The sequence below is a fragment of the Capra hircus genome, chromosome 1 (genome assembly GCF_001704415.2).
Source record: "Capra hircus breed San Clemente chromosome 1, ASM170441v1, whole genome shotgun sequence".
NCBI classification, from domain to species: Eukaryota; Metazoa; Chordata; class Mammalia; order Artiodactyla; family Bovidae; genus Capra; species Capra hircus.
The window spans coordinates 97,036,910-97,064,082 of NC_030808.1; the positions used below are offsets into that span (position 1 = coordinate 97,036,910).

General features: G+C 43.5%; 1 protein-coding gene across 1 annotated transcript; it reads left to right on the top strand.

The window, feature by feature from the left end:
- On the top strand, positions 1 to 27,159 carry LRRC31 (leucine rich repeat containing 31). The gene is made up of 9 exons (XM_013964434.2): positions 1 to 113; positions 7,651 to 7,794; positions 10,894 to 11,061; positions 14,703 to 14,870; positions 15,386 to 15,553; positions 16,332 to 16,496; positions 19,555 to 19,722; positions 23,379 to 23,546; positions 26,170 to 27,159. The coding sequence occupies exons 2-9, from the start codon at positions 7,689 to 7,691 to the stop codon at positions 26,499 to 26,501; spliced, it is 1,443 nt and encodes a 480-aa protein (XP_013819888.2). The 5' UTR covers positions 1 to 113; positions 7,651 to 7,688; the 3' UTR covers positions 26,502 to 27,159.

Here is a 27,173-nt window from a genome sequence, read left to right on the forward strand (position 1 = left end):
GTCACAACATTTAAGGAGGGGGGAGGAAAGGGGAAGCATTTACTGGGATGGCTCTCCAGAGAATGGCTGTGTATGCGCCTCCAAAAGGTGAAATTGAGTGAGTGACCACGGAGGTAAGCCTTGGGTGGGTGCCAGAGAAGCAGTGAAAGGAAAAGGGCCCTTGGGTGATGGTGGAATTGAAATGGGCAGGCATGGCTGCAGGTTGTGGCTGGATTCACAGGCTAAATGTCTCTCCCACCTAACCTTCTGAGGCTTGGTCAGCTGTGGGGCTGTAGCTGGACAACTGTCTGGTCCCATGGCTGTCTGTTCCTGTGTAAACCTGGGCTGAATCCTGCTCTGGTTCGAAAAGACAAAAAAAAAAACACCCTAGCTGTTACTTCTAAAATAGTACTCCAGGGGACTTCCCTGGCGGTCTAGTGGTTAAGATTCCAAGCTTCCACTGCAGCGGGCATGGGTTCCATCCCTGATCAGGGCCAAAAATAAATAAATGAAATAATTAAAGTAGTACTCTAGGTATTAGGAACATTCCATCCCCTAGGCATGGAGGTAGGCTCTGCAAGGTCATTGAAGATCCCCTGTGTGCAAAATGTTTCTTGAACCATTCTGGAATGTAGTATTACAGAAAGACCCATTTTATAGGGAGGGAGCCATGAACATTGTTATTTCAAGAATATCTATTAGGCCCTAGCCTGAGGACAGAATGTAAACTTTAATAGCAGAATCCAAAATTCCATTTATAGTTTTATCCCTTTAGTTTAAGTCTTTAGTACTTAATTGCTTTGCACAGTTGTATCTGACTCTCTGCAGCCCCATGGACTGTAGCCCGCCAGATTCCTCTGTCCGTGGGATTTTCCAGGCAAGAATACTGGGGTGGGTTGCCATTTCTTACTCCAGGGGATCTTTCCTACCCAGGGATGGAACCAGTATCTCTCTTGGGTTTTCTGCATTGATAGGCATATTCTTTACCACTAGTACCACCTGGGAAACCCTGTTTCAGTCTTTAATCCTCCCTTTAAAATGTAAGGAGATCCCAGGAGGGACGATAGATTAAACCTTCATGAATCTTGAGCCTGAAGTGACAGCAGACCCACCCCTAACCTCCATCCCCCACATCCCTTGCTCCAGGCACCCAGAATCCACTCCTAGAGGCAACCCCAGGCTCCTTTATGTCTTTATACCTGGAAGCTTTTGAGCCTGATTTTTCCTACCTGGGACACTTTTCCTTCTCTCTTTTTAACTATCTCAAAATTGAGGTAATGTCACTCATTGCTCAGAGTTATGCTCCAAGCCAGGCTTAGTCCAGTGGTGGGTTCCCTGACCACAGGGGTCTCTTCTCCCCGACGGCCCTTGTCCCAGGGTAATTGTTGGCATACAGAGCCATCTTTCTACCAGGTTAAGACTTAAGTAACGTGAGCTGTGTCTTGTTGGTCACTGACTCTCTTGCGTCAAGAACAGTATCTTGCCCAGAGTACGTTCACTTCGTGGAGTGAATTAATTCCTGACTGCTAATGTGTTTTTATGGGAACAAGTGCAGGGCTGAGTAGTGAAAGTGAAAATGCCAAGAGATGCACCTGGAGTCCCTGAAGCAGTCTCCTCTGGGTGACAGTTTGCAAAGGGCCAGGGAGCTTAGAGGCATGCCAACGTCTATACAATCTCTCTCAGAAGGTAACTAGGACTGTTGAAATTTAAAAGGTATCGACACATTCAATGCACTTGTCGAAGAGGTGTTTAAAGAATCATTTCTCACAATAAAATAGGGCAAAGTTTCAAACTCAAATTTGCTTTGGATTTGTTGAATATTTTAAATAATTTGCTCATTTTACTTTTAATTATCAAAAGTAATTATGTCACAGAAAGGTTTAGAGAAAAATACCCAGTTTCATTTGAACACAAAGTGCTATCTCTTCAAGATTCTTTTCAGATTCTTTTCACATGCATATATTTATGGTCAACCAACCAGTCAACAGATATTGAGTACCTCCTACGTGCCAGTCACTTATTAGAAATATAGCCACGCAAAAGAGAACCTTATGTACACAAGGGACCAAAAGCAGGCATACTTTTTGTGTGATAATTCATATGAAGACCAATAAGCAATATAAGGAGATAGCGAATGATGGGCTGGGGTAATTTTAGATGCAGTTGGCAGGAAGGAGTTTCTGATTTAGTAACAGAAACTCTTGAGCTGAGATCTGAAAGGCAGCCACGTAGAATGAATGAAGCCAGCCATATGGATATTTTAGGGAGCAGCTTTCCAGGCAAAGGGATCTGCAAATGCAAAGGCCCAATATGGGAGTGAGCCTGGAGTGCTTGAGAGCTGGCCAGGAGGTTAGGGATGCTGAAGCAGGATGAGAGATGGATAGAGGATGAGGGGAGTAGGGGACTAGTCAGAGAGGCAGCAGAGGCCAAACAGACATGCTTTGTACAATTAGAAGAGCTTATAAGAGCCTCCTGAGCTTACATGGAGCTGTGATCCTCCTTCTGGGATTTATTATACTGTTCAATGCTCACATGGTTACATGACGTTCATATGCCTACTTTTGACAGTGGCATAATATTCCATTCCATGCCTATGGCATAGTTACTAAGTTCCTTTTTTTGCCCTTTGGTGAGTATCTTTGGCTTTCCCAGTCCCTTGTTTTCTCCTTCACTGTGCTAACTAAATAGCTGAAAGTTCCCAGCACAGAGATGACAAATTCAAGGGTTATGCAAATATTGCCACCCTCTCTCTAAAGTCATGACATATACAGTGTCATCAGTATATTATTAGAGTAAGTGTATTTTAAAAACATTTATACTTTTTGTGCAAACACATGTAAAAGAGAGAACAGTATGAGTCCCCATGATTACCTCCCTCTAACAATTATCAACCCATGGCCAGTCTTATTTCATTTATACTTACCCCCACATCTGTCAGATTGTTTGTTCCAAATACCAGAAGTATCACTTTACCTGTGAGCAGTTTGAATACATTTTTGAAAGTAGAAAATTAAGAAGTCTGTCTTTAAAAGAAGGTAATCAGAAGGTTGTTGCTGTTTGTTCTAAAGTATGATTTGGAGCTTTGGGAACATGGTTAGTGGATACCCATGTAGACTGCCCAGTCATGTCTGACTTTTTTGCAACCCCATGGACTGTAGCCTGCCGGGCTCCTCTGTTCATGGGATTCCATAGGCAAGCACACTGGATTGGGTTGCCATTTCCTTCTCCAGGGGATCTTCCCAACCCAGGGATCAAACCTGCATCTCCTCTGTCAGCAAGCGGATTCTTTACCACTGAGCCACTTGGGAAGCCCCAGTGGATACCTATTATCATGATTAAATTAACAGTGCGGTCAGCTGGTTATCTCAGCTGGCGAATATCAGTCCCTCAGGATGTCCATGTTCATTTCTCCCCAAACTCAGTGGCCCCTGGAGTTGCATGAATTGTTCCCCAAGTGGCTCTGGGACCTAGCTGGTCCTCTCTGTTGCTGTCCTGGCTTTCTTGTCTATTGCCTGGACCACTGCTGCTGTTTCCTACCTGGTTTCTCTCCTCCGGGTCTTGCTCTCTTGCCAGCCTGTCCCCCACACTTCCGCTGGGTGCTCTTTCTAAACCACAGATGTCTTCCACCGGTTTGAAATTCTCCACTGAGTCTTTCTTGCCTTGAAGAGAAAGTCTATATTCTCAAGCATGACCTTCATGGTGTTTATGGTAAGCTGAATATCTCTTCACGGCCTCTGCCTTCCCCCAACCTCACATTCATCTTCTACTGCTGATATTGTGATTTACCTGCAGTTTCCTCATCTGGCCACATTCCCCCAGAGTGGGTCCCTGTGCCAAAAAAGACCTTCCCTGTGTCTCTACCCTCCTCTGCACCCCTCCCCCACTTATCCCTCCCTCCTGACCACCCACCTGGCTGACTCCAGCTCATCTTTAAGGCGCAATTTATTTCACTTAGACTTCCCTGGTGGCTCAGACAGTGAAGAACTTGCCCGCAATGCGGGAGACCTGGGTTGGAAAGATCCCCTGGAGAAGGAAATGGCAACCCAATTCAGTATTCTTGCCTGGAGAATTCCATGGACAGAGAAGCCTAGCGGGCTACAGTCCATGGGGTTGCAAAGAGTTGGACATGACTGAGCGACTAATACTTTCACTTGGAAGCTTGCCAAGGCCCATCCCAAGAACTGAAGCACTTACTGTCTCTACCCTGGGCCACCTCGCACCCCTGCTGGCCTCCACCCTTGTACTTCTCTGTACTGTGACCGTGGCTCTTTCATCTGTCTCCTCCATCAGACAGGTAGCTCCTTGATAACAGGAACTTGTTATCTTGATTCCCTGTACCGCACCACCCACATTACAAACACGTAATCATGTTTTACGAGAGCATTAGGATTCTTGGTTGTAAACAATAGAAGCCAACCTCTCCAGGTTTAGCTTGGAAAAGAACCTAATGAGAAGATCCTGCTTGGCTCACAGAATCTCCTGAAGAAGCAAGAACTTGGTTCAGCAGAACAGCAGCCAGAAAAGGCCCAGAATCGCTCCACAGAGCTGCTTACATGTGGTCACTTTGCCCCCGCCACGGAGTGCCAGCCCTCCTTTAACAACAGCCAACCTGTAGCAGATCTGACTCATTTGTTATTTATACTGAGCTGTGACATTAGATATTTTTTGAAGGAAGAGTTTCATAGATTAAAAAAAACATACATATGGTCTGTAAGGCGATGTGTGGGGGCCTCAGAAATGGGTACTCATTTATACTTAGGTGTTTTGATAAAGATTTATCATCTTGATTTTGGTAATTGAGGAACTATAAAGCTAATACATTCATTCACTCATTTAGCTATTTGTTCATTCAACAATGTTTAAAAAGTATGTATCATGTCAAAGGTATTGTAGAGTCCCATCTTCCTGGGAAGGTTCAGCAACTTTAAGTCACTACACTCCTGATAAGTGAACCAGGTGGGAATTATAATTTCCATTTTATAGATGAGTAAACCAAGGCTCAGAGAAGTTAAATGACTTGCTTACCTGATGGACCCACGAGTTGATCTAGGTTTTCCAGTTGTGCTGCCTTGGATTTGCCAATCAATCATATAAAATATATATTACAGAGCACCCACGTAGGGTGTGGTCTGCAAAGGGACTTCAGAATCTGTCAGTTGGTTGGTTGTTGGGCTGCACCCCACTGGCCTGCAAATCTTGTAGTTGCCCAGACTTAAGACCAAAGAAAAAACCTGGTGACAGCAACAGAGACATCAGTGATCATTGGTTGGGGGCATCTTACCCAAAGGTCCTGGAGTCACACCCCACCATGTGTGACAGACAATGGGCAGAACATGGCAGCAGTCTTTGATAGTCACCAGGAGGAGGAGGCTACCATTTATAGGGGAGGTGAGCTCATCAGTAACCAGGGAAACCAGCAGCTGGGGCAGGGGGCAAGCAGGAGGGCAGTTACTAATTAAGTCCTATAATTAAGAGGATTGGATAGTCATGTGAGGGAAGCAGGGCCTGGTCAAGTAGGGGATGGATAGAGATCAAGAGAACAACCATCCTTAAAGGCCTGACCATACATACATCATTGGTGGTGGTGACCTTGGAGAAACAATTTATTTGGCCAGGTAAGTGTGGCAACCAGAATGTAGAGGACTAATTGGTTACAGTGTTGAAGAAGTGGGGCCAGCAAGCACACTCCTCTCTTTTCAAACATTTGACAGTAAAGGAAATGATTGACAGAACAGTGGCTTGAGGAAAAAACAACAAAAAAAGAAGGCTTGGTGAAGCTGGAACTTGAGCATGGTTGTAGGTTGAAGCTACAGAGATAAAAAAGCTAAAAGACAAAAAGGAGCGCAACAAGACACAATGCAGAGAAAAAAATTTAAGCACAAATATTTAAAAAGCACACACACATAATGGGCTTTGGAGCAGATTGTTCTGGGTTCAAATTCTGACTCTGCTGCTGACCAATTAACAGTCTGTCTCGGCTTCCAAATCTATGAGACAGTGTGCTTATGACTCCTTGCATCAAGTGTACACAAAATGTTCTGTCCTCACTGGCATATAAGAGGCAGTCTGTCCTCGTCCCCCTCATCCATAACTCTCCTATGATCCACCCCAAATTAGGGTTGTCAGGAAAAAAAAATACCTGCATTATTTGGGATGTACTTTTACTAAACAATGATTCTTTGTTTACCAGAAGTTTAAGGTTAACTGGACATGGTATTTTTGTTTTTCTTAAATCTGCAACCCTACCCAAAATAAAATACCTTGTATACAGCTTACTATAATAAAAATTGAAGGCCAGAGTGAAGAGGTAAACGGTGGGTGGATGATGCTGCCTCTTACTGGTAGAATGTGGCAACACCAACCATCCTAGGTTGGCCTGTAGGTGGTTTTCTTAAGAATGGCAAGCCACTAGACTCGCTGCAGAAGAGAGATGGAGTCTATTATCCTGCTAATATTTTAGTCTAAATTTACTACTATGGTAATGCTGCTATCTTTTCATTTTCACCAGGGCCAATATATTTCTTTTTCTCTATATGATTTGTATACTTTTTTGTCAGGGTTAGTAGAGTATTACTGTACATTTGGAACTTATGCTTTCCTATCGGATTCCAGTATGCATACTGTTTGTATATGTTTTATTTATTTATTTGGCCTCACCACATGGCATGCAGGATTTAAGTTCCCTGACAAGGGATTGAACCTATGCCCCCTGTGGTGGGAGCGTGGACTATCAACTATTGCACCAACAGGGAAGTCCCTAATTAAAGTCACTGTCTGTACATGCTTATGCATTTTGTCTTACAAAAGTACAGTATGTCCCACATGTGGCTTACATGTTGACACATGCGGTAGTAGACAATAAAATTAATTATTAATTAATAAACTTAATATAGTCCATGGAGTCGCGAAGAGTCAGAAGCATAAGTTCCAAATGTACAATAATACTCTACTAACCCTGACAAAAAAGTAACACACACACAAAATTATAGCTTTTTATTTTTATTTAATCTTTTTAAATCTTAGTGACATAGTGCAGCATTATTACAGAGGAACTTGGCAAGGGTGTCACATATGTCCCTAAAAAAAAAAAAAAGTACTTAGTAACAAAGACAAATGAGGTTTTCTGAATATATTCTCTGTTAGGAGTTGAGAAAATACAAAAGCTCTTGTAGGCACTACTGTCTGGATTTACTAGTTGAAGGGTCTAGGAAATGAGCAGCAAGCGCTTCACTTGCTCCTTTCAGCCATCTGAGGCTCATCAGGGAGGACTGCAATGTTCCCCCTCCACGTCTGTCCTGTTAGGAGGCCAGCATGTGGGCACCTCCCCCAGCAGTGCGTTCACCAAAGATGTCTGTGCATCCTTCCACCAGAGCTGTCTTAAACATGGTGCTAACAAGTTTACCGCTTCGTCTAGGAACATGATTCAGTCTCCATCCAAGAAGCCCAGGTCAGGCCATGAAAGAAAAGCCCCTGAGTTCCTCAGGCTCCATTGTAGGAAAAGGGTCCCTAGAGCAGCCAGTGTTGAGCACCAGCCACAGGGACAGAGGTCAGGTTTTGTCCCCTTCTGAGTTGAGGTTTCACAAAGGACTAGTTCACGGTTGTCTGTCTTCTCATGTGTCTCATCTTTATACAGTCATTCATAGCAAAGTCTTCTTTATTCTTATCATACAGCCAAGACTCTCACTTCAGAAACAGACCTGAGATCCAGGATGGAGGAAAACGAGCGGTTTCTGCAGAAGCTAGGCAGAAAGGCTGTCAACAAGTGTCTAGATCTGAACAACTGCAGACTGACAACAGCGGATGTGAGGGAGACGGGTCTGTATGGAGTCGACCTTATCCAGGGGCACAGAGGGCACAGAGGGCTGAGATGAGCAGGCAAAGGGCTCCATCCTCACTTGGTAACCTGAGGTCTGCAGGGTGGCCTAGAGAATTCGGGAAGAGCAGCTACATTGCTGTTTAAAAAAAAAAAAGTCAATTGATTCTTCCTCAAGTCTCAAAGATTTGAGCCCAAATTTAGGTGGGAGGTTTGTTTTTTCCTGAACAATTTTACCTCTCTACTAATTACCTCTAACTCTCTGAAACTCATCTCCTCCTATATATGATATAAACTCATCCATAAAAGTAAGCCCTGCTGGGAATTTAAAGGGGCATCATGTTGTCTGTGGGATGAAAAGTATCATTCCTAGTGATTATTGCTCACACTTTTTTTTTTACACAAAAGAACAACTACTGTTTGTGACACTCTAGCAAGAGTTTGATTGCAAACAACCTTCTCCTCAACAACACCATCATCACCTTCTTAAAGATTCTCTTTTTTTGGACATCTTAAGTCAAGTATTTAATCACATTAAATGTGTCTACTAACAGAGGAATCAAAAGAACTGTTTTTGAGTGAGGCGGGGTGGGCGGGGGCTATCCTTGACTATTTTAATTAAAATCCATGCCATTACATTTGAGACAGATCTCTTAACAGGAAACTGTAACCGTGCCTGTGATTCTCAAATGCCTGTGTACGGGTCAGAATCTTGCAGAACCTGTGGAAATGCATACACTTGAGTCCAACCCAAACCCACTGAACTGAAATCTTCCAGAGCCCGTCCCAGGAATCCTAGTTTTTTGCCTTCTAATGTGTTCAATAGACTTTCATACTTTGTAACAGTTAAGATCATGGTAAACAAAATTAAATTGCTGAAGTGCTTTGGGCTTCTCTGATCATGGAAAAAGCAAGAGAGTTCCAGGAAACCACTTATTTCTGCTTTATTAACTATGCCAAAACCTTTGACTGTGTGGATCACAATAAACTGTGGAAAATTCTGAAAGAGATGGGAATACCAGACCACCTAACCTGCCTCTTGAAAAACCTATATGCAGGTCAGGAAACAACAGTTAGAACTGGACATGGAACAACAGACAGTTCCAAATAGGAAAAGGAATACGTCAAGGCTGTATATTGTCACCCTGCTTGTTTAATTTATATGCAGAGTACATCATGAGAAACGCTGGGCTGGAAGAAACACAAGCTGGAATCAAGATTGTCAGGAGAAATATCAATAACCTCAGATATGCAGATGACACCACCCTTATGGCAGAAAGTGAAGAGGAACTCAAAAGCCTCTTGATGAAAGTGAAAATGGAGAGTGAAAAAGTTGGCTTAAAGCTCAACATTCAGAAAGCGAAGATCATGGCATCTGGTCCCATCACTTCATGGGAAATAGATGGGGAAACAGGGGAAACAGTGTCAGAATTTGTTTTGGGGGGCTCCAAAATCACTGCAGACGGTGACTACAGACATGAAATTAAAAGATGTTTACTCCTTGGAAGAAAAGTTATGACCAACCTAGATAGCATGTTGAAAAGCAGAGACATTACTTTGCCAACAAAGGTCCACCTAGTCAAGGCTATGGTTTTTCCTGTGGTCATGTATGGATGTGAGAGTTGGACTGTGAAGAAGGCTGAGCGCCGAAGAATTGATGCTTTTGAACTGTGGTGCTGGAGAAGACTCTTGAGAGTCCCTTGGACTGCAAGGAGATCCAACCAGTCCATTCTAAAGGAGATCAGCCCTGGGATTTCTTTGGAATGAATGATGCTAAAGCTGAAACTCCAGTACTTTGGCCACCTCATGCAAAGAGTTGACTCATTGGAAAACACTCTGGTGCTGAGAAGGATTGGCAGGCAGGAGGAAAAGGGGGCGACAGAGGATGAGATGGCTGGATGGCATCACCAACTTGACGGATGTGAGTTTGAGTGAACTCCGGGAGTTGGTGATGGACAGGGAGGCCTGGCGTGCTGCAGTTCATGGGGTCACAAAGGGTCGGACACAACTGAGCAACTGAACTGAACTGAACTGAACTGATGACTCAGACAGTAAAGAATCTGCCTGTAATGTGGGGGACCTGGGTTCCATCCCTGGGCTGGGAAGATTCCCTGGAGAAGGAAATGGCAACCCACTCTTGCCTGGAGAATCCCAAGGACAGAGGAGCCTGGTGGACAATAGTACATGTAGTCACAAAGAGTAGGACATGACTGAATGACTAACACTTTGAACGCTGGTTAAAAAAAAAAAAAAAAAAAACTATAAACATATTTTTTTGCCCCTAAGTGTGTCTTCAGAATTTCTTCAGAATGGTGGAAGGTCAGGAATTGCTGTGCCTGTAACTCTAGAAGCTCACTGTGTGATGTCTAACTGCTGCCACTATTTTGACATCCAAGACAGCCATTTAAAAGCAAGCAAGCAAAGACACCTTCCAGCCTTGACTTTGGCATTTCCACTCAGGTCTTGTTGCCTCAGGAGATAAAGATAACCTCAGAGAATTTTGTTCACAGAGAGTAATTTCATTTTTCATGAGCAATGGAGGAGACTCAGAGAAGGTTCTGGTCAGGCTTTGCGCCACATATTGGCCCATGTAGGTATAAAAGGAGGTTTGTAAGATGGTGATACCCAGGTGATCTAGATAAGAAAAAATAGTTAACGGGCACTGTCTGAGCAGTCCTGGCCAACGGAGTGCTCCCCGGGCCTTCGGCCTGAGGGTCCAATAGAATGACAGGGTGATGGTTGTTAGAGGGTTTGCAAAATAAAAGGACCAGTATACACACTGTAGTGACAGCAGTAGTAACAGTTGTAGCTGAATTGCTGTTTCCACCACAGTAAAGGAATTCTTATGGAATCTCACAGAAACACCACTGCCTTTTCAGAATGCAGTTATTTGGCAGAAATCAAAAAGGTCCCAAGAAATAGGATATGTAATATCACGACGTCTCCAGTTGCACACCTGAGGGAGCCCTGCTGTGTGGAAAGTCAGCCCATCCATCCTCCTTCTATCCTGTTACAGAGCAACAGGCAGTATAGATGAATCCTGTTTACTACAAATCACAAATTCCACATGTCAATCTGTCTTTTCTTGTGTTCACTTCTAGTTGCTTTGCTGCCTTCTCTCCCAGACTTGGAAAAACTGGATATTTCCTGGAATGATGTCATAGGTGGAAACCTCCATGTACTCACCCAGCAAATGCATCTTGTCAGCAAGTTAAAAATCCTGAGGCTGAGTAGTTGCAGACTTACCGCTGATGATGTTCGGGCACTGGGTATGATGAATGCTTCCCTTGAGAGAGTGCTTGCCTGGAAGGATCTCTGCAATCCAAACCCTCAAGGGCAAATCACCTGGGTGCTCACTCCCCTTGGATTCCCATGGACGAGGATGAGAGCACTGTCCGTACAGGATGCAATGCTGTGTTGAGCATTTGCATACTTTCTAGAGAACTGTGTAACCTGCACCCAGAATTGCGCTAAGCCCTGGGATAAAGAGGGGAACAGGCTGACCAAGCCTCTGGTCTCAGGGAGTTTAAATGGAAATAATAATTGCAAAATTTGCTCTCTCTGGATCTGTTACCTCATCTGTAACACAGAGAAGTTGGGATAGATAAATTAAGATCCTTTCCAATCTCAAAATACTTTTCTCTTTTCCCATTCCTATTTTTAAAAAATTGATCAAAACAAGATTTTTCAAATAAAAGCAATGGTTTAAGTAGAACCAGAACCTCAATTAAGTTAGTTTTGTATGTTGAACGTTGAATAACCTAAAATGTAGGCTAAAATTTGTCATGCTGCTAACCCAGCTGCTTCACTGGAATGCCTGCTGATTTTAGATGCCAGACATACTTTTTTTAGTCTTCTTTTCATCTCGTCTTTATTTCAATTATGTGTTTTGATCATTTACATCTCAGCAAAGATTTCTGTAAAAGCAACAAAATTTATGCCAATGTCTTTTCTCTAAACTGGAGGAGGAAATGGCAATCCACCCCAGTATCGTCAGAAATATCCCATGGACAGAGGAGCTTGGTGGGCTACAATCCATGGGGGTCACAGAGTCAGACACGACTGGGTGTGCACAGATGCACTTCTCTCTAATCATTCCCTAGAAAATGGCCAGATCCTAGTTCAAATCCTGGTCCTACTTCTAACTATTTTTGTGACCATGGACAAAACAACCCTCCCAAGCCTCAGTTTTATTATCTCTGAAATGGGGATAATATCCACCTCAAAAAATTGTGAGGATTAAATAATTTTTATAAAGTACCTACTACATGCTTGACACAGAGTAGGCACTCAATAATTGATAATTCCTTCTTTCCCTACTTCCCCATCCAAAATTACCTTTCTGTGGTTTTCTATGATCAATTTAGCCTCACAGGTTAGCAGCTGGTTATCATGTAGCAGAGTCTCAAATTTAACATACTGTTACTCAGGCATGAAAAGAAGTATAGTTTCTTTTTTTTTTTTTTTGACTAATCTAATCTTTTTCATGATCCTCCAACCTCAATTTCCAAGGGACTCTCAAGAATCTTCCCCAACACCACAGTTCAAAAGCATCACTTCTTCAGTGCTCAGCTTTCTTTATTGTTAAGAAAGCATAAATCAGGAGTCATCCCAACATTATTACACCTGTTAAAATTGCTTAGTGCAGGATGGCAAGTGTATAGTGCTCCAATATTAGATGGACTGCAGACAATCATGCCCTTTCTCCCTGATCCTGGGCACGCCTCAGGGCTGTTCAAAGCCTCACCCCATTGACTGGTAATGGCATACAAAATGACACCTGTTTAGTGGCTTATTTTGTTAAAATTCCTGAAGAATTTGCATGTTTAAGTGGGGCTCGCGTACTCCAAAAACCTTACAGTGAAAGTTGCTCAGTCATGTCCAACTCTTTGCAACCCCATAGACTGTATAGTCCATGGAATTCTCCAGGCCAGAATACTAGATTGGCTTGGCTTAAAGCTCAACATTCAGAAAACGAAGATCATGGCATCTGGTCCCATCACTTCATGGGAAATAGATGGGGAAACAGTAGAAACAGTGTCAGACTTTATTTTTTTGGGCTCCAAAATCACTGCAGATGGTGATTGCAACCATGAAATTAAAAGACACTTACTCCTTGGAAGAAAAGTTATAACCAACCGAGATAGTATATTCAAAAGCACAGACATTACTTTGCCAACAAAGGTCCGTCTAGTCAAGGCTATGGTTTCTCCTGTGGTCATGTATGGATGTGAGAGTTGGACTGTGAAGAAGGCTGAGCACTGAAGAATTGATGCGTTTGAACTATGGTGTTGGAGAAGACTCTTGAGAGTCCCTTGGACTGCAAGGAGATCCAACCAGTCCATTCTGAAGGAGATCAACCCTGGGATTTCTTTGGAACGAATGATGCTAAAGCTGAAACTCCAGTACTTTGGCCACCTAATGCGAAGAGTTGACTCATTGGAAAAGACTCTGATGCTGGGAGGGACTGGGGGCAGGAGGAGAAGGGGACGACCCAGGATGAGATGGCTGGATGGCATCACGGACTCAATGAACGTGAGTCTGAGTGAACTCCGGGAGATGGTGATGGACAGGGAAGCCTGGCGTGCTGCAATTCATGGGGTCGCAAGGAGTCGGACATGACAGCGACTGAACTGAACTGAACTGAACTAGCCTTTTCCTTCTCCTGGGGATCTTCCCAACCCAGGGATCAAACCCAGGTATCCCGCATTGCAGGTGAATTCTTTACCAGCTGAGCCACAAGGGAAGCCTGAAAAACCTTAAACCATAGAATAAGTAATCAGTGGCAGAAGTTCACGCCCAGTATCCAGCAGTAGAATATAGGTTTCTGGACTCAGCGGACCTTCCAACACTCTTAATTGGTGTTCAGATTGACTCCACATGTTGAGAAAGTATATTTTCCGTGTGTGCAGCTCACCATTCTGTTCTGCCCCCAAAGCAATGACAATCATTCCTAAGGGCTGACCCCTCATTCTCTCCCAGCTTCTGTAGCCCTCAAGTGTATCCTGTGTGAAGTGGTCCCAGAAATGTTAAGTTTCATCCCTGCTCACTGCATCCTTCTTCACCCCAGGGCTGTCATAAGCTGCTTGCATTCCAAGGCATCATGAGCTGCTAATGCCTAGTGCTCTCTTACTCATTCCTCCCTGCCGTGGTTGGGTCAGTTGTATGTGATATTCTCGATGTCAGAGTGAGCTTTTCCTCTGTGATGGCCAGTGCCCTGCTTTTGCTTCTACCTCTGGCTGAAATATAACAGTGGTTATGTTGGGGAATAAAATTATGGGTGATTTAAATCTTCATGTTTTATTTTCTAAATCTTTTATATTTCTACCTCTGGACAAGCTTCTCAGCAATAATGATCCCTAAAGAGGGTGGATGAGAGAAAGTAGATGGACTGGTAGAAATATTTACTACCATAAAAACGATTTGGTAAAATCATGGTGACTCAGGTAAAGAATCTGTCTGCAATGCAGGAGACCTCGGTTTGATTCCTGGGTCAGGAAGATCCCCTGGAGAAGGGAATGGCAACCTACTACAATATTCTTGCCTGGAGAATCCCACAGACAGAGGAGCCTGGCGGGCTACAGTCCATAGGGTTGCAAAGAGTTGGATACAACTGAGTGACTAAGACAGACACACACCCCTTACCAACAAGTGGATTTTTTTTTTTTTTTCACAATTTTTGTTTATGAGCATGGCTTCAGAACTCTGGCTATGCCTAGAAGCTCACCCTGCTGGTCGTGGGTAGGAACTGGGTCCTTTTCTCCTCCCTGTTCCCAGGCATCTAACCAGGACCTGGCCCGGCTTCAATACTTTATAAATGATGGTTGTATTGACTTTCAAATGAACTTCCTGCTTTGTGAACCTGGCAACCAACCTGATCTTTGGACCTTTTTTTTTTTTTTTTAAACAGGAGAAGCACTTAAAGTGCTGCCTGAACTTGAAGAGTTGAATTTGTCTTGGAACAGTAAAGTGGGAGGAAACTTGCCTCTGATCCTCCAGACGTTGCAAGAAGGGAGCAAGATACAAACACTTGAGCTCGTGGACTGTACACTCACATCAGAAGATGGGGTGTTTGTGGGTAAGTAGAATTTGGTAGAGTCTTTCCCAGGAACAATGTGAAGATGCCCATAATGGGAGAGCTTGGGAGTTGACATTGGGTGTGTTTCCTCTCACCCCGAATTGAAAAAGTAGCTCACTATATCCCAGGTCACATGAAGATGTAACACTCTCCCCACCACAGCCCCCGCCCGCCCCAACTTTCATGCCCACATCTGCTTTTTTGGCTGTGCTGGGTCTTCATTTCTCCAAGTGAGCTTTCTCTAGTTGTGGTGGGTGGGGCTACTCTTTTTGCGGAGCACTGGCTCTAGGGTGTATGGACTCAGCAGTTACAGCTTGTGGGCTCCAGAGCACTGGCTTTAGTATTAATCGTTGCAGCTTGCAAGCTTAGTTGCCCCTGGCATATGAAATCTCCCCAGACCAGGGATGGAACTCATGTCCCCTGCATTGCTGACAGATTCTTAACCACTGAACCGCCAGAGAAGTCCCACACCCTGCATCTTTACTGAGTTGTTCTTTGGATTTCTTTCCTTCCAGGTCAGTTGCTACCTAGACTGCAAAACCTTGAAGTACTAGATCTTTCTATCAACAGAAATATCGGTGGCAGTCTCAGTAGTATTGCTCATGGACTAAAAAGTACCTCAAACCTGAAAGTCTTGAAGTTACATTCGTGCGGATTGTCACAAAAGAGTGTCAAGCTACTGGGTGAGTTAGCAATGACTGAAGCTTCTATATAATTTTATTTTACGTTTAATTTTTTAAGCTGTTAGGAAATATAACAAACTAGAAACAGAGGTTAGGTTGGGGAATGAGATCATGGGTAATTTAAAATTAAAAGTTTTATTGATTTTCCAAGTCTTACAGTGAGCATGTATTTTTACAATTACAAAACTAAATGGCCAGCTCTGAAAAGGCCAGGGTATTTTAGATTTGAGAGAGACAGTGAGCAAAATAAAAGTGTGCTACTAAAGCTCTCCATTTCTCTCTCACTTTTGAAAGTGCCAGCATTATTTTATGCTTAGTAGTAGGAGGGAATTGGTGCTGATAAAAACAACTTCAGTGATATCTGTAGTTAAAATTTACTCTGCTATATAAGTACCCCCATTACATGAGAATATGAAGTGCAATGTATTTTTATCCTTGAATCTTCTAGAGCCTGTCCTATCCTTCTCCTTGGCAGTTTAAGTCTAGAATGCTGCTAATATATCAGTGCTCAAGAATAGTAGAGGAAGAACCATTAGTTGCAGAAATCTGAGCAAAAGCACTAGCAATCAATGCAGGTCATAGGGAGAGTGTTCGAAGCCATTGTCAGGTCCAAAGGGGTTAGTGGTACAAAGCAGACAGTTATCCCTCCACTTGGGGTTTTGTCATCACAGTGTATGTATTTTCTTAGTCTCCCTTCTCCACGTCTGCCCCCTGCCCTGCTCCGCTCCTGCTGACTGTCCTATAATATGTCAGAGTGGGATCTTGACCTTCTTTGTAGATGCTGCCTTTAGATATTTGTGTGAGCTGAGGACACTAGACCTTTCCTGCAACAAGGAGCTGGGTGGAGGGTTTGAAGACACCGCAGGGCTGGCCACGCTGGAGCACCTGGAGGGGCTGGATCTTCGCCAGTGCTCGCTGACGGCTGACGACGTGTTGTCCCTGAGTGAGTAGGTGCTGCAGAGCTGAGGGAGTGCTCTCAGAGCCTTGGCATATGTTTGGGAAACTGGCAAATCTGAGATGTACTGTTTATGAAGTTACTGGGAGGATCACATCATAAAAGTTCTGTGAATGTCCCCATATAGTATTTGGCAAATATTAGGTGCCCAATAAATGTTGTTGTTCAGTTGCTAGGTCATGTCCAGCTCTTTGCAACCCCATGGACTGCAGCAGGCCAGGCTTCCCTGTCCTTCACTATCTCTTGGAGTTTGCTTAGACTCATCTCCACTGAGTTGGTGAATGTTAGTGAATCTAAACTCCTATAGACATCTGTGAAGGAGGAAGAAATTTTGAATTCCTGCGGCTGTTTAGAAATGAATCTATTAATGTTACAAAGCATATTACAAAGAAGGATGTATAGGGAAAGCCAAAATGAAGGGTGTTGAGGCACTCTCTCTCACAGGTTATGCCAAGGCACTTAGATAAGGTGAAGTTACAGAAGCTCAGTGGATAGTGCATAATTACAATTTTAGGTCACTACCTTTACTTTCCTACCACAGGTATAGTCCTGTAACAGGTAACGTATATGCAATTTCCCCTAACAGCAAGCACAGCCATAGAGATTAAGGGTTTTATTCATCTGCAGCCACAATAAACCTTCAGAATACATCCTGCGTCTGACCATGGCTCACTGTTTAGACCTCTACTCTCCTGCTCCAGCCCGCTGTCAGTTCATGCCTAAATTATTGCAAGAGTCTGGATGGCTTTCCTGCTCCTCTGTCACTCTGACTGCATTCTCTATTTCTTTCCCGCATCAACTTCTCCAGCTACACTGTGCTGACTCCCACGCACACCAGCCATGCTCTGCTTTCTCTCTGAACGATGGGCTCCTCCTAGGTAGCGATGGTTTACTCCAGTATCTCTCTACTGCTTGTGCACAAGTTCTGGCACAGAGCTGGCACCCAGCAAATGCTTGTTGAATGTGTGATTGAACAATCAATAAAGAACGAGAAAAAGAAAATTTTTGTCATTTTTCGTATAATTGGGGGAAGAAAACAGCAAAATAGGTCTTTAGGTCTAATATCAATCTTTTAGCCCTGCTAATTTGTTTCTTAGACTCTTATCCCTCAATTTGGGAAATTGAGGTGAGTTCAAGTCTTTCATGAAGATTTTAAAATAGTAAACAATACCTTTTTGAGCTTCAAATGGAAATTGTGATGGATCAGCATCTCTTTTACTTATGAGTGTCATACCTGCGGAGACACTCCTGAATTATCAGTCCATCGGATTCCAAATAATGAATTTCCCCTGCTACAACTGAATAACACAAACTTCACATCTCATCTTGCTGCTCAGATGAAAATTAAAGTGCTAGAGGACTTGAATTGTTACCACTAGTGCAACCAAGAGATTAGCCTCTATTATCTGGATTCACAGCCACCAATAGAGTAAATAGCCCCAGAAAGGTAATGGTTATTTAATAAGAATTGCATGGTCCTCCTGCTTAATTTTAAAAAGGCAGAATTGAAAATACATCCTGTTTTCTACCTTGTGATATTAAAGAATTGAACATTCTTTTATCTGATCATTCTCAATGGCTTCAAAGAAAGGGAATTATGGATCACTTAGCCAATGACATCTGATTAATCATCTAATTGTTCGAGGCCCTGTGCTGCAGGCTAAGGGAAATTCAGAGTCAGGGGCTTCAGTTTGTGGGGGCGGAAATAAACCAAATACACGGTGAAGATCCCCTGGAGAAGGAAATGGCAACCCGCTTCAGTTTTCTTGCCTGGGAAATCTCATGGACAGAGGAGCCTGGCAGGCTACAGTTCATGGAGTCACAAAGAGTCGGACGTGACTGAAGTGACTTAGTACACATGGTGAATACAACGTGCTGTGGGCATCAGACGAGGGAGAAATGGTTGCATCTGCGGGGATCACAAGTACCTGCCCTCTTTTTTCCTTTCCTTCCCCTTCCTTTCTCCTGTCCTTCTCTCCTTCCGCTAACATTTGAGCCTCAGATTTCCAGACTCTGATGCACATTCTGGGCAGGAAGAAGCCTCTACACACAGAGCTCACCTTCAGTGAGGGAGGGCAGAAGATTTGCGAATGAACAATAGATACACAAACAAGTCACATAACAGGGGTGCTGGGAGAAAAAGAGAATAGGGCGCTGTGATTGTGACCACAGGATTCCTGTGGCTTTGGCGGCCCTGGAAGGCTCTGAGGAGGTGAGTCAGCCCCACAGGGGTCCCAGGAAACTATATTTCCCACACTGGGAAGAACTAAGGCAAAGGCCTGAAAGCATGAAAAGCAGCAGAAAGACAGGGAAACGGGTCCCTCCTGGCACAGCAGGGGCCCTCAGGACCCCACTCTGGTGCTGTCACCAACAGACATCTGGTTATTATTATTATTTTTTAACCAATGTACATACCTTAATTAAAAAAAAATGTAGCCACATGTGGGATCTTATTTCCCCAACCCAGATTGAACTAGGCCTCCCTGCATTGGAAGTGTGCAGTCCCGACTATTGGGTTGCCAGGGAAGTCCCAAAAGACATCTGTTCTGATTGCTTGATTTCATTGCCTTCCTAGTACTCCTGACTTATATTCTGAGGAAAGAATGATCATATCAAACATTAACTGAGCAACATTAACTGAGTGTGCCAGGCACTGTACCAGGCACTTTATATATACCAAGTCACTTTATCTTCCCATTGTCTCTATGGAGTAGTTATTGTTATTATCATCGAGAAAACTGAGGCTCGGAGAAGTTAAGCAATTTACCCAAAGTCACACTGTTCTTTAGCAACAAACAGGATGAGAACCCAGTTTCCTCTGTCTCCGAAGTCTTTGCTCTTTACTTCCAGCCTGGAGAGAGGCTTAGAGAAGAGCCCAGGGGCATGCTGGGGAAAGTGGCTGGTGTGTGTGGGGAGGAACGGCGTGTAAGGAAGGGCAGGGGTCACATAAGCAAGAATCATGCTTGTTGATCAAGAAGACTGTGGCACCTCCCGAGACCCTTTGTGAGATGCTGCCTAAGCCATGTCACTCTTGATGTTTCAACAGCTCAGGTTATCCCTTTACTCACGAGTCTTCAGGAATTGGATTTATCTGCCAACAGAGAGATGGGCAGCTATTCTGAAAACCTACTCAGCAGGCTCCGATTTTTACCAGTGTTGAAGTCATTGATAATCAGCAACTGTGCTTTGGAGAGTGAGACTTTTACTGCCCTGGGTAAGCGATTCTCCGGGTCCCTGCAGACACTGGCACAGTAACACCCGAGAGGGAGGCCTCTGTTTCCCTCCAAGTGAATTTCATTCCAAGGCTCAGCCATAGGCATATTGAAGTATCAATCTGTCCTCTTTTCAGGAAATACGCTCTTTTAAAAGTGACTTTCAAGGCCACATGGATGATTTCTGGCTTTTGCAAATTTAACCTTTAACATTTAAAGTATGCAGACTTGACCTTTTGTATCCAGGGGTTCCAAATCCGTGGATTCAACCAACAGCAGGTCAAAAATAATTTGGAAAAAATTTCCAGAAAGCTCCAAAAAGCAAAACTTGAATTTGCCTCATTCAGGCAACTGTTTATATAGATAGAATTTGTATTGTGTTAGGTATTATATAGGTGGTGCTACTGGTAAAGAACCTACCAACCAATGCAGGAGATATAAGAGTTGTGAGTTCGATCTCTGAGTCGGGCAGATACCCTGCAGGAGGTCATGGCAACCCACACCAGTGTTCTTGCCTGGAGAAACCCATGGACAGGGGAGCCTGGTGGGCTACAGTCCATAGGGTTGAAAAGAGTTGGACACAACTGAAGCGACTTAGCACAGCACAGAAATGATTTAAAGTATATATATGGGAGAATGTGCATATATTATGTGCAAATACTATGCCACTTTACATAAGGGACTTCGGTGTGGACGGGTTCTGGAAACAATATCCCTGTCTATATGGAGGGGTGGCTGTATAACCTACTTTGGAGGTTCACATTTGTAGTACCTTGTAATTCCACTGAGGTCAATATAAATTGGGATTGCTGTGAGTCTGATGGGCCATCAGAAGGCATAACTCTTTTCAATTATAGCTACACAATCAACGAATCATAATCAAATAGATATTACACTAAATTGTATCATGTGACATGAATCTACAGATAGTCCCTGACTTACAATGATTTAACTTAAGAGTTTTTGACTTTAAGATGATGTAAGGGCTTCTCTCGGAGAAGGCAATGGCACCCCACTCCAGTACTCTTGCCTGGAAAATCCCACGGACAGAGGAGCCTGGTGGGCTGCAGTCCATGGGGTCACAAAGAGTCGGACACGACTGAGCGACTTCACTTTCACGCATTGGAGAAGGAAATGGCAACCCACTCCAGTGTTCTTGTCTGGAGAATCCCAGGGACGGGGGAGCCTGGTGGGCTGCCGTCTATGGGGTCGCACAGAGTCGGACACGGCTGAAGCGACTTAGCAGCAGCAGCAGCAGCAAGGGCTTCGCTCGTAGCTCAGCTGGTAAAAAATCCGCCTGCAATGCGGGAGACCTGGGTTTGATCTCTGGGTTGGGAAGATCCCCTAGAGAAGCGAACAGTTACCCACTCCAGTATTCTTGCCTGGAGAATTCCATGGACTATATAGTTTATGGGGTTGCAAAGAGTCGTACATGACTGAATGACGTTTACTTTCTAAAAGCAATATACATTCAGTAGAAATCACACTTAGAATTTTGATCTTCCCCTGGGCTAGTGATACATAATGTGGTATGATACTCTCTCATGCCATCATAAAGGCAAACTTAACAACCTCTCTGTACCCAGACAACTCTGTTTTTCACTTTCAGTATAGTATTCAATAAATTACATGAAATATCCAACACATAAGTATAAAATAGGGTTTGTGTAAGATGATTTTGCCCAACTGTGGATGAATATAAGTGTTCTGAGAATGTTTAGGTAGGTTGTGTGCGTGTTTGTTAAGTCACTTCAGTTGTGTCCAACTCTTTGCAACCCCATGGACTGTTGTAGCCCACCAGGTTAGGCAAAGCTATACTGATGACCTAGGTGTATTAAATTCATTTTTTACTTAAGATATTTTCAACTTATCAGGATGCTGCTGCTGCTGCTAAGTCTCTTTAGTCGTGTCCAACTCTTAGCAACCCCATGGACTGCAGCCTACCAGGCTCCACCGTCCATGGGATTTTCCAGGCAAGAGTACTGGAGTGGGGTGCCATTGCCTTCTCCATATCAGGATGCAATCCCACCATAAGTCTAGGAAGATCTGTTTTATTCCATTTGAATTAAGAAGTAAACCAACAATTAAAAAGAAGTAAATCAAGTAAATATATACATATTTCTGTATATCATTTTAGAAGAAAAAGTTCAATTTCTTATTGATAGGTCTCTATCATATGAGTGGGAGGGGTGTTCTTATTAGATATTATAAAAAGAATATATATCTACCCCTCAAACATTTCTTAGAAAGGAAATGTAAAATGTAATTAATGACTATACCTTGTGAATAAGTTGCTCTGGTTAGTTTTAATGTTAGGGGAAACTGAGAACTAGGCAGAAAATCTTTCAATTTCCTTTAAACAGCTTTCCAAGACACACTATTTCCCTTCCTTGTTTCTGTAACTGCAGTTAAATAAACACAATACATTTTCGTGCTTCAGAGTTCTAGGAAGGTTTGGCCTTGTCTCAGTTTCAGAAGCCACTGGGATATGTAAAACCAAGACACACTCTGGAAATCTTGACTAGATGAGAAAACTGTTTCTCTCTCTCTCCTTCTTAAACCTGAGATGAAGGAAAGAAATGCCAGTTGATAGTGAATTAACCATTTAACCAGGGGCTTCCCTGGTGGCTCAGACGGTAAAGCATCTGCCCGCAATGCGGGAGACCTGGGTTCGATTCCTGGGTTGCAAAGATCCCCTGAAGAAGGAAATGGCAATCCACTCCAGCACTCTTGCCTGGAAAATCCCATGGATGGAGGAACCTGATAGGCTACAGTCCATGGGGTCACAAAGAGTCAGACACGACTGAGCGACTTCACTCACTCACTCAACCATTTAACCAAGTTTTACTTTTCTATAGTTTCCAAAATTTCTTCCAGATGAAAACAGACAACATAAATTGAATCCATGCATTTCAGGCAGGAGAAACAAGGAATTCTGGAGGGCTTCCCTGGTGGCTCAGATGGTAAAGCGTCTGCCCGCAATGCGGGAGACCTGGGTTCGATCCCTGGGTCAGGAAGATCCCCTGGAGAAGGAAATGGCAACCCACTCCAGTACTCTTGCCTGGAAAATTCCATGGACAGAGGAACCTTGTAAACTACAGTCCACGGGGTCGCAAAGAGTCGGGCACGACTGAGCGACGTCACTTCACTTCTTCACTGCCCACACCCAGAAATGATCTCCCTCTTTCACCCAATTTAATCCAAAGACTGCTGGATCTCAGGACTCCCCTAGTGGTCCCTGGGCTAAAATTCCACACTCCAATGCAGGGGACCCACTGACCGACTAGGGTCGATCCCTAGTCAGGAACTAGATCCCACATGCTGCAACTAAGGCGTCTCTGAAAGTGAAAGTGCTAGTTGCTCAGTCATGTCTGACTCTTTGTGACCGCGTAGACGTGGCTCACTAGGTTACTCTGTCCAAGGGGATTCTCCAGGCAAGAATACTGGAGTGGGTCTTCCAGGGGATCTTCTCAACCCAGGATCGAACCCAGGTCTCCCGCATTGCAGGCGGTTTATTTACCATCTGAGCCACCAGGGAAGCCCACAACTGTCTTAACTCAGTGATAATATGTTGCCCTAGCCTAGGTTGCTCTCGTTCAAAGTTTATGACCTCTAAGGAAGTCTAAGTTATTGCTATTCTTATCACTGTCAATTTCAGCTGAAGCCTCCATTCACCTCCCTGCTCTGAAAATAGTCAACCTTTCTTGGAATAAGTGTATTGGCGGCAACCTGAAGCTGCTCCTGGAGATGCTAAAGCTTTCGACGTCTCTTCAAGTGCTGAGGCTGAGCAGCTGTTCCCTGGTGACAGAGGACATGGCTCTCCTGGGTTTGTATATTCTGGTTCCAAAGCCGTCCTGACACTCAGGGCCCAGTGTGCCTGCCCTACCAGCCTGGGGGAAGGAAGGCGGAGGAGGCAATGAGGCCTGGAGTTAAGCCCTCTGTGCACCTTCCCTGCTCCCTGACATCTGCTTGGGAGAAAGCTGGTTTGTGATCAGTCACTTCAGTCATGTTCAACTCTTTGCAACCCCATGGACTATAGCCCAACAGGCTCCTCTGTCCATGGCATTCTCCAGCAAGAACACTGCAATGGGTTCCCATGCCCTCCTGCAGGGGATCTTCCCAACCCAGGGATTGAAACTGCCCCTCCTGTATCTCCTGCATTGCAGGTAGATTCTTTACCCACTGAGCCACCTGGGAAGCTAAAGAGACACAGGCAATTCTAAAACCAAATACACAGTAGAGACTGGTTCATAAAATGAGATGGAGGAATTCCTTGTGGTCCAGTGATTAGGACTTCATGCTTTCACTTCTGAGTGTGCAGGTTCTATTCCTAGCTGGGGAACTAAGATCCTGCAAGCCACCAGGTGCAGCCAACCATTAAAAAAAAAGAAAAAGGAAATAGATACAGATATGGTGGTGAAAGAAGGAGGATTATCTGACATAGAATAGAATGTTGGAACTGGATGTGGATGGGCAAGGCTCCTTGTCCTTGGGAGGGCTGTGCATGTGGATTTTGTTTTTGCCTATTCCTGGCTTTGCTCAGCTGGGTGTAGTTTTTTCTGTTCACCTGGTGTTTCCTGTGGATGAATTATGTGTAAGCAAACAAGAAATTCGTGTTACATTCACACTGTTCTCTAATATTTCAATCTAGTTGGAATAAATACATGTTTTCAAAACAAGTGTTATGGCCAAACACTGTATTTAGAAGATGGGCACAAATCACTGTGATTTTATTTTGGATTTCCCTAATGACTAAGGAGGGCTTCCCAGGTGGTGCTAGTGGTAAAGAATCTGCCTGCCAATACAGGAGACACAAAAAACATGGGTTCAATCCCTGGGTCGGGAAGATCCCTTGAAGAAGGAAATGGAAACCCACTCCAGTATTCTTTCCTGGAGAATCCCATGGACAGAGGAATCTGGCAGGCTACAGTCCATGGGGTTTCAAACTGGTCAATTGATTTTTGACAAAAATGCAGAAGCAATTCAGTAAGTCTTTTTCAACTAACAGTGCTTGATTAACTGAGCTATCATACACAAAAATATTAACTTCAGCCTATATCTCACAACTTGGACAAAAATAACTTAATATGGATAAGTAAAATGTAACTGTAAAACCTTAGAATAAAATATAGGAAAAATACTTGGGAACTTGAATTTTGCAAAAAGTTTTTAAGATATAACACAGAAAGCTCTGCCCACCAAATTAGCAAATTGATAAACAGATCTTTATCAAAACTGTGAGTTATGCTGTGAAAAAGTTACTGTTAAGGGGGTGAGAGGAAAATGTAGGTAAGTTCTTTATCACTGAGCCGCCAGGGAAGCCTCCATGGGTCTATGCATCTATTCTTTTACCAGTTTCATACTGGCTTGGTTACTAAAGCTTTATAGTAAGCCTTGATGGAAATGGAGCATCCTGCCCAGTCTGGAAGCCATGATGTGTGACAAATGATTGAAGGACCAGGGTATGTTTAGTCCTAACAGGGGGACATTTGAGGGGACCTGTTGTCCAACACTGCATGGTTGGCATGTGGAAGGAGCTGAGATTCCCAGAAGATAGGCAATGGCAAGGTCAGATGGGGCCCAGAGGCATGGCTTCCTCCAGCTGAGAGCTGCTTCCCTCTGCTGGGGCAGCCTGAAAGGGGTTTCAGGCCGATTTGGGCTGGTCCCCCTTAGAGAAGCTGTGAGAGGGATTTTTCTCTGATCATCCATCTAGAGGTTGAATGAGGAGCCCTCCAGCGTCCCTTCCAGCTCTGAGAGTCTGCCCATCTCATCTTTTTAATCCATTCCTGCTTTTGGCTGAAAAGGGAAGCACATGTTGTCTGCTCTGGCTGTCCCTCCTTGCTCCTTTTCTTAGTTTCCTCATTAACTGTTATTTATTAAGAGCAATTTTAGGTAGCACTGTGATACTACCTAATGTGTACTATTCAAAGGAAAAATTGACCCATGTGTGAAAGGCTCTAATTGACCCATGAATTAGAAATTATCCAAGTATATTTTGTCCATGGAAAGTACTCAAATAACTGTTGAATGAAAAATGAGTAAATAAACAATGAATAATGAAACAAGCATTAAACAGCAAGAAGACTATTCACAAATGATCCTGAGTTAAAGCCAGTGAGTAGTCACTCCTCACATTTAATTAGAGAAAGTCTGCAGCAAGAGTCGGGGCTCCAGGAGAGCAGAGAGCATGAGCTCAACCAGAAAAGACATTCTTTGGGTTGGAATTTGGAAGGAGAAAAAAATTCATTTTCAAGCTGTACATGGAACGCAGAGAGGTGTTTCTAGAGTAATTTCAAATGCCCTGAAAAAAACTGCTAGCTAAAAACATTCTATTACTTAGTGCCACTCTTATTACAAATCCTGGAGCTAGTGTGTTGTGTTATTGGAAGTGGAAAACAGTTGCACTCGAATGTGTTCTTGGCTTTTAGCAGAGTGACTTTGTTTTTCAGCATCGGTAATTCAGACAGGTCACCTGGCCAGGCTGCAGAAGCTGGACCTGAGTTATAACGATAGCATCTGTGAGGCAGGATGGACCGTCTTCTGCGAAAACCTGTGGCTCCTCAAGGAATTAACTGAGCTGGATATCAGCCTTCGGCCATCAACTTTTAGGAAATGCGGACAATGGTTTAGACACTTGCTAAGTGCCGTGACCAAGCTTCCCAAGATCACTGAGGTAGCAATGAAGAGGTGGCTTCTCCCAGCTTCACAGGAGGAGGAACTACAAGGCTTTGACCAAGATCACAGAAGCAGTGTTCACTTTGACCATGGTGGGTTTCAGTAAACTGACTTTCCAAGGCTCGACTAAGCTACGCATCACCCAAAGGAAGAAGAAAAGAACATGAGTGAATCCTGGTGAAGTCAAAGGAATACCAGCTTGTGGGCTGTTTAACGTGATTTATGTTACAAGAGCTTTGTAAATATATGTTTAGGATAATCTAATATGAACATGTCTTCATGCTCTATTTTATGAAACAAGGGTGACATTTTTCAATGGGCTTTCATTTGTTTGGATATATAGTTAGTTCACTTTCTATTTAGAAGGCCTGACAAAATGTTTAGATTCCAGTGACACATTTCCTTTTTTCTTTCCCTAGAATTTTCTGCCTCTTTTACTAAATGTTTTAAATATAAGGGTGTGTCTTTATATGAGTATGTAAAATGTGAAAGGCACTAACTGTGGAACATTTTCATGTTATCTTTATCATTATATCTGTCTCAATGTGGTCTGATGGAAATGTAATTTTCATCAGAAAGAATGCTCTTCAGTTTTTTATTGTTTTATGTTCTCTTGCCTTTTATCTCAGATACAAACCATGAATACAAATAACGGTCACTGACATACAGATCTTCATGAAAAGGGATCAAAAATTCAAAACCCAGTATCAAAAACATGCCTTGGTAAAATATTTTGTTGCTAAAATAAACAAATTAACATATTATTAATACCTCTGAG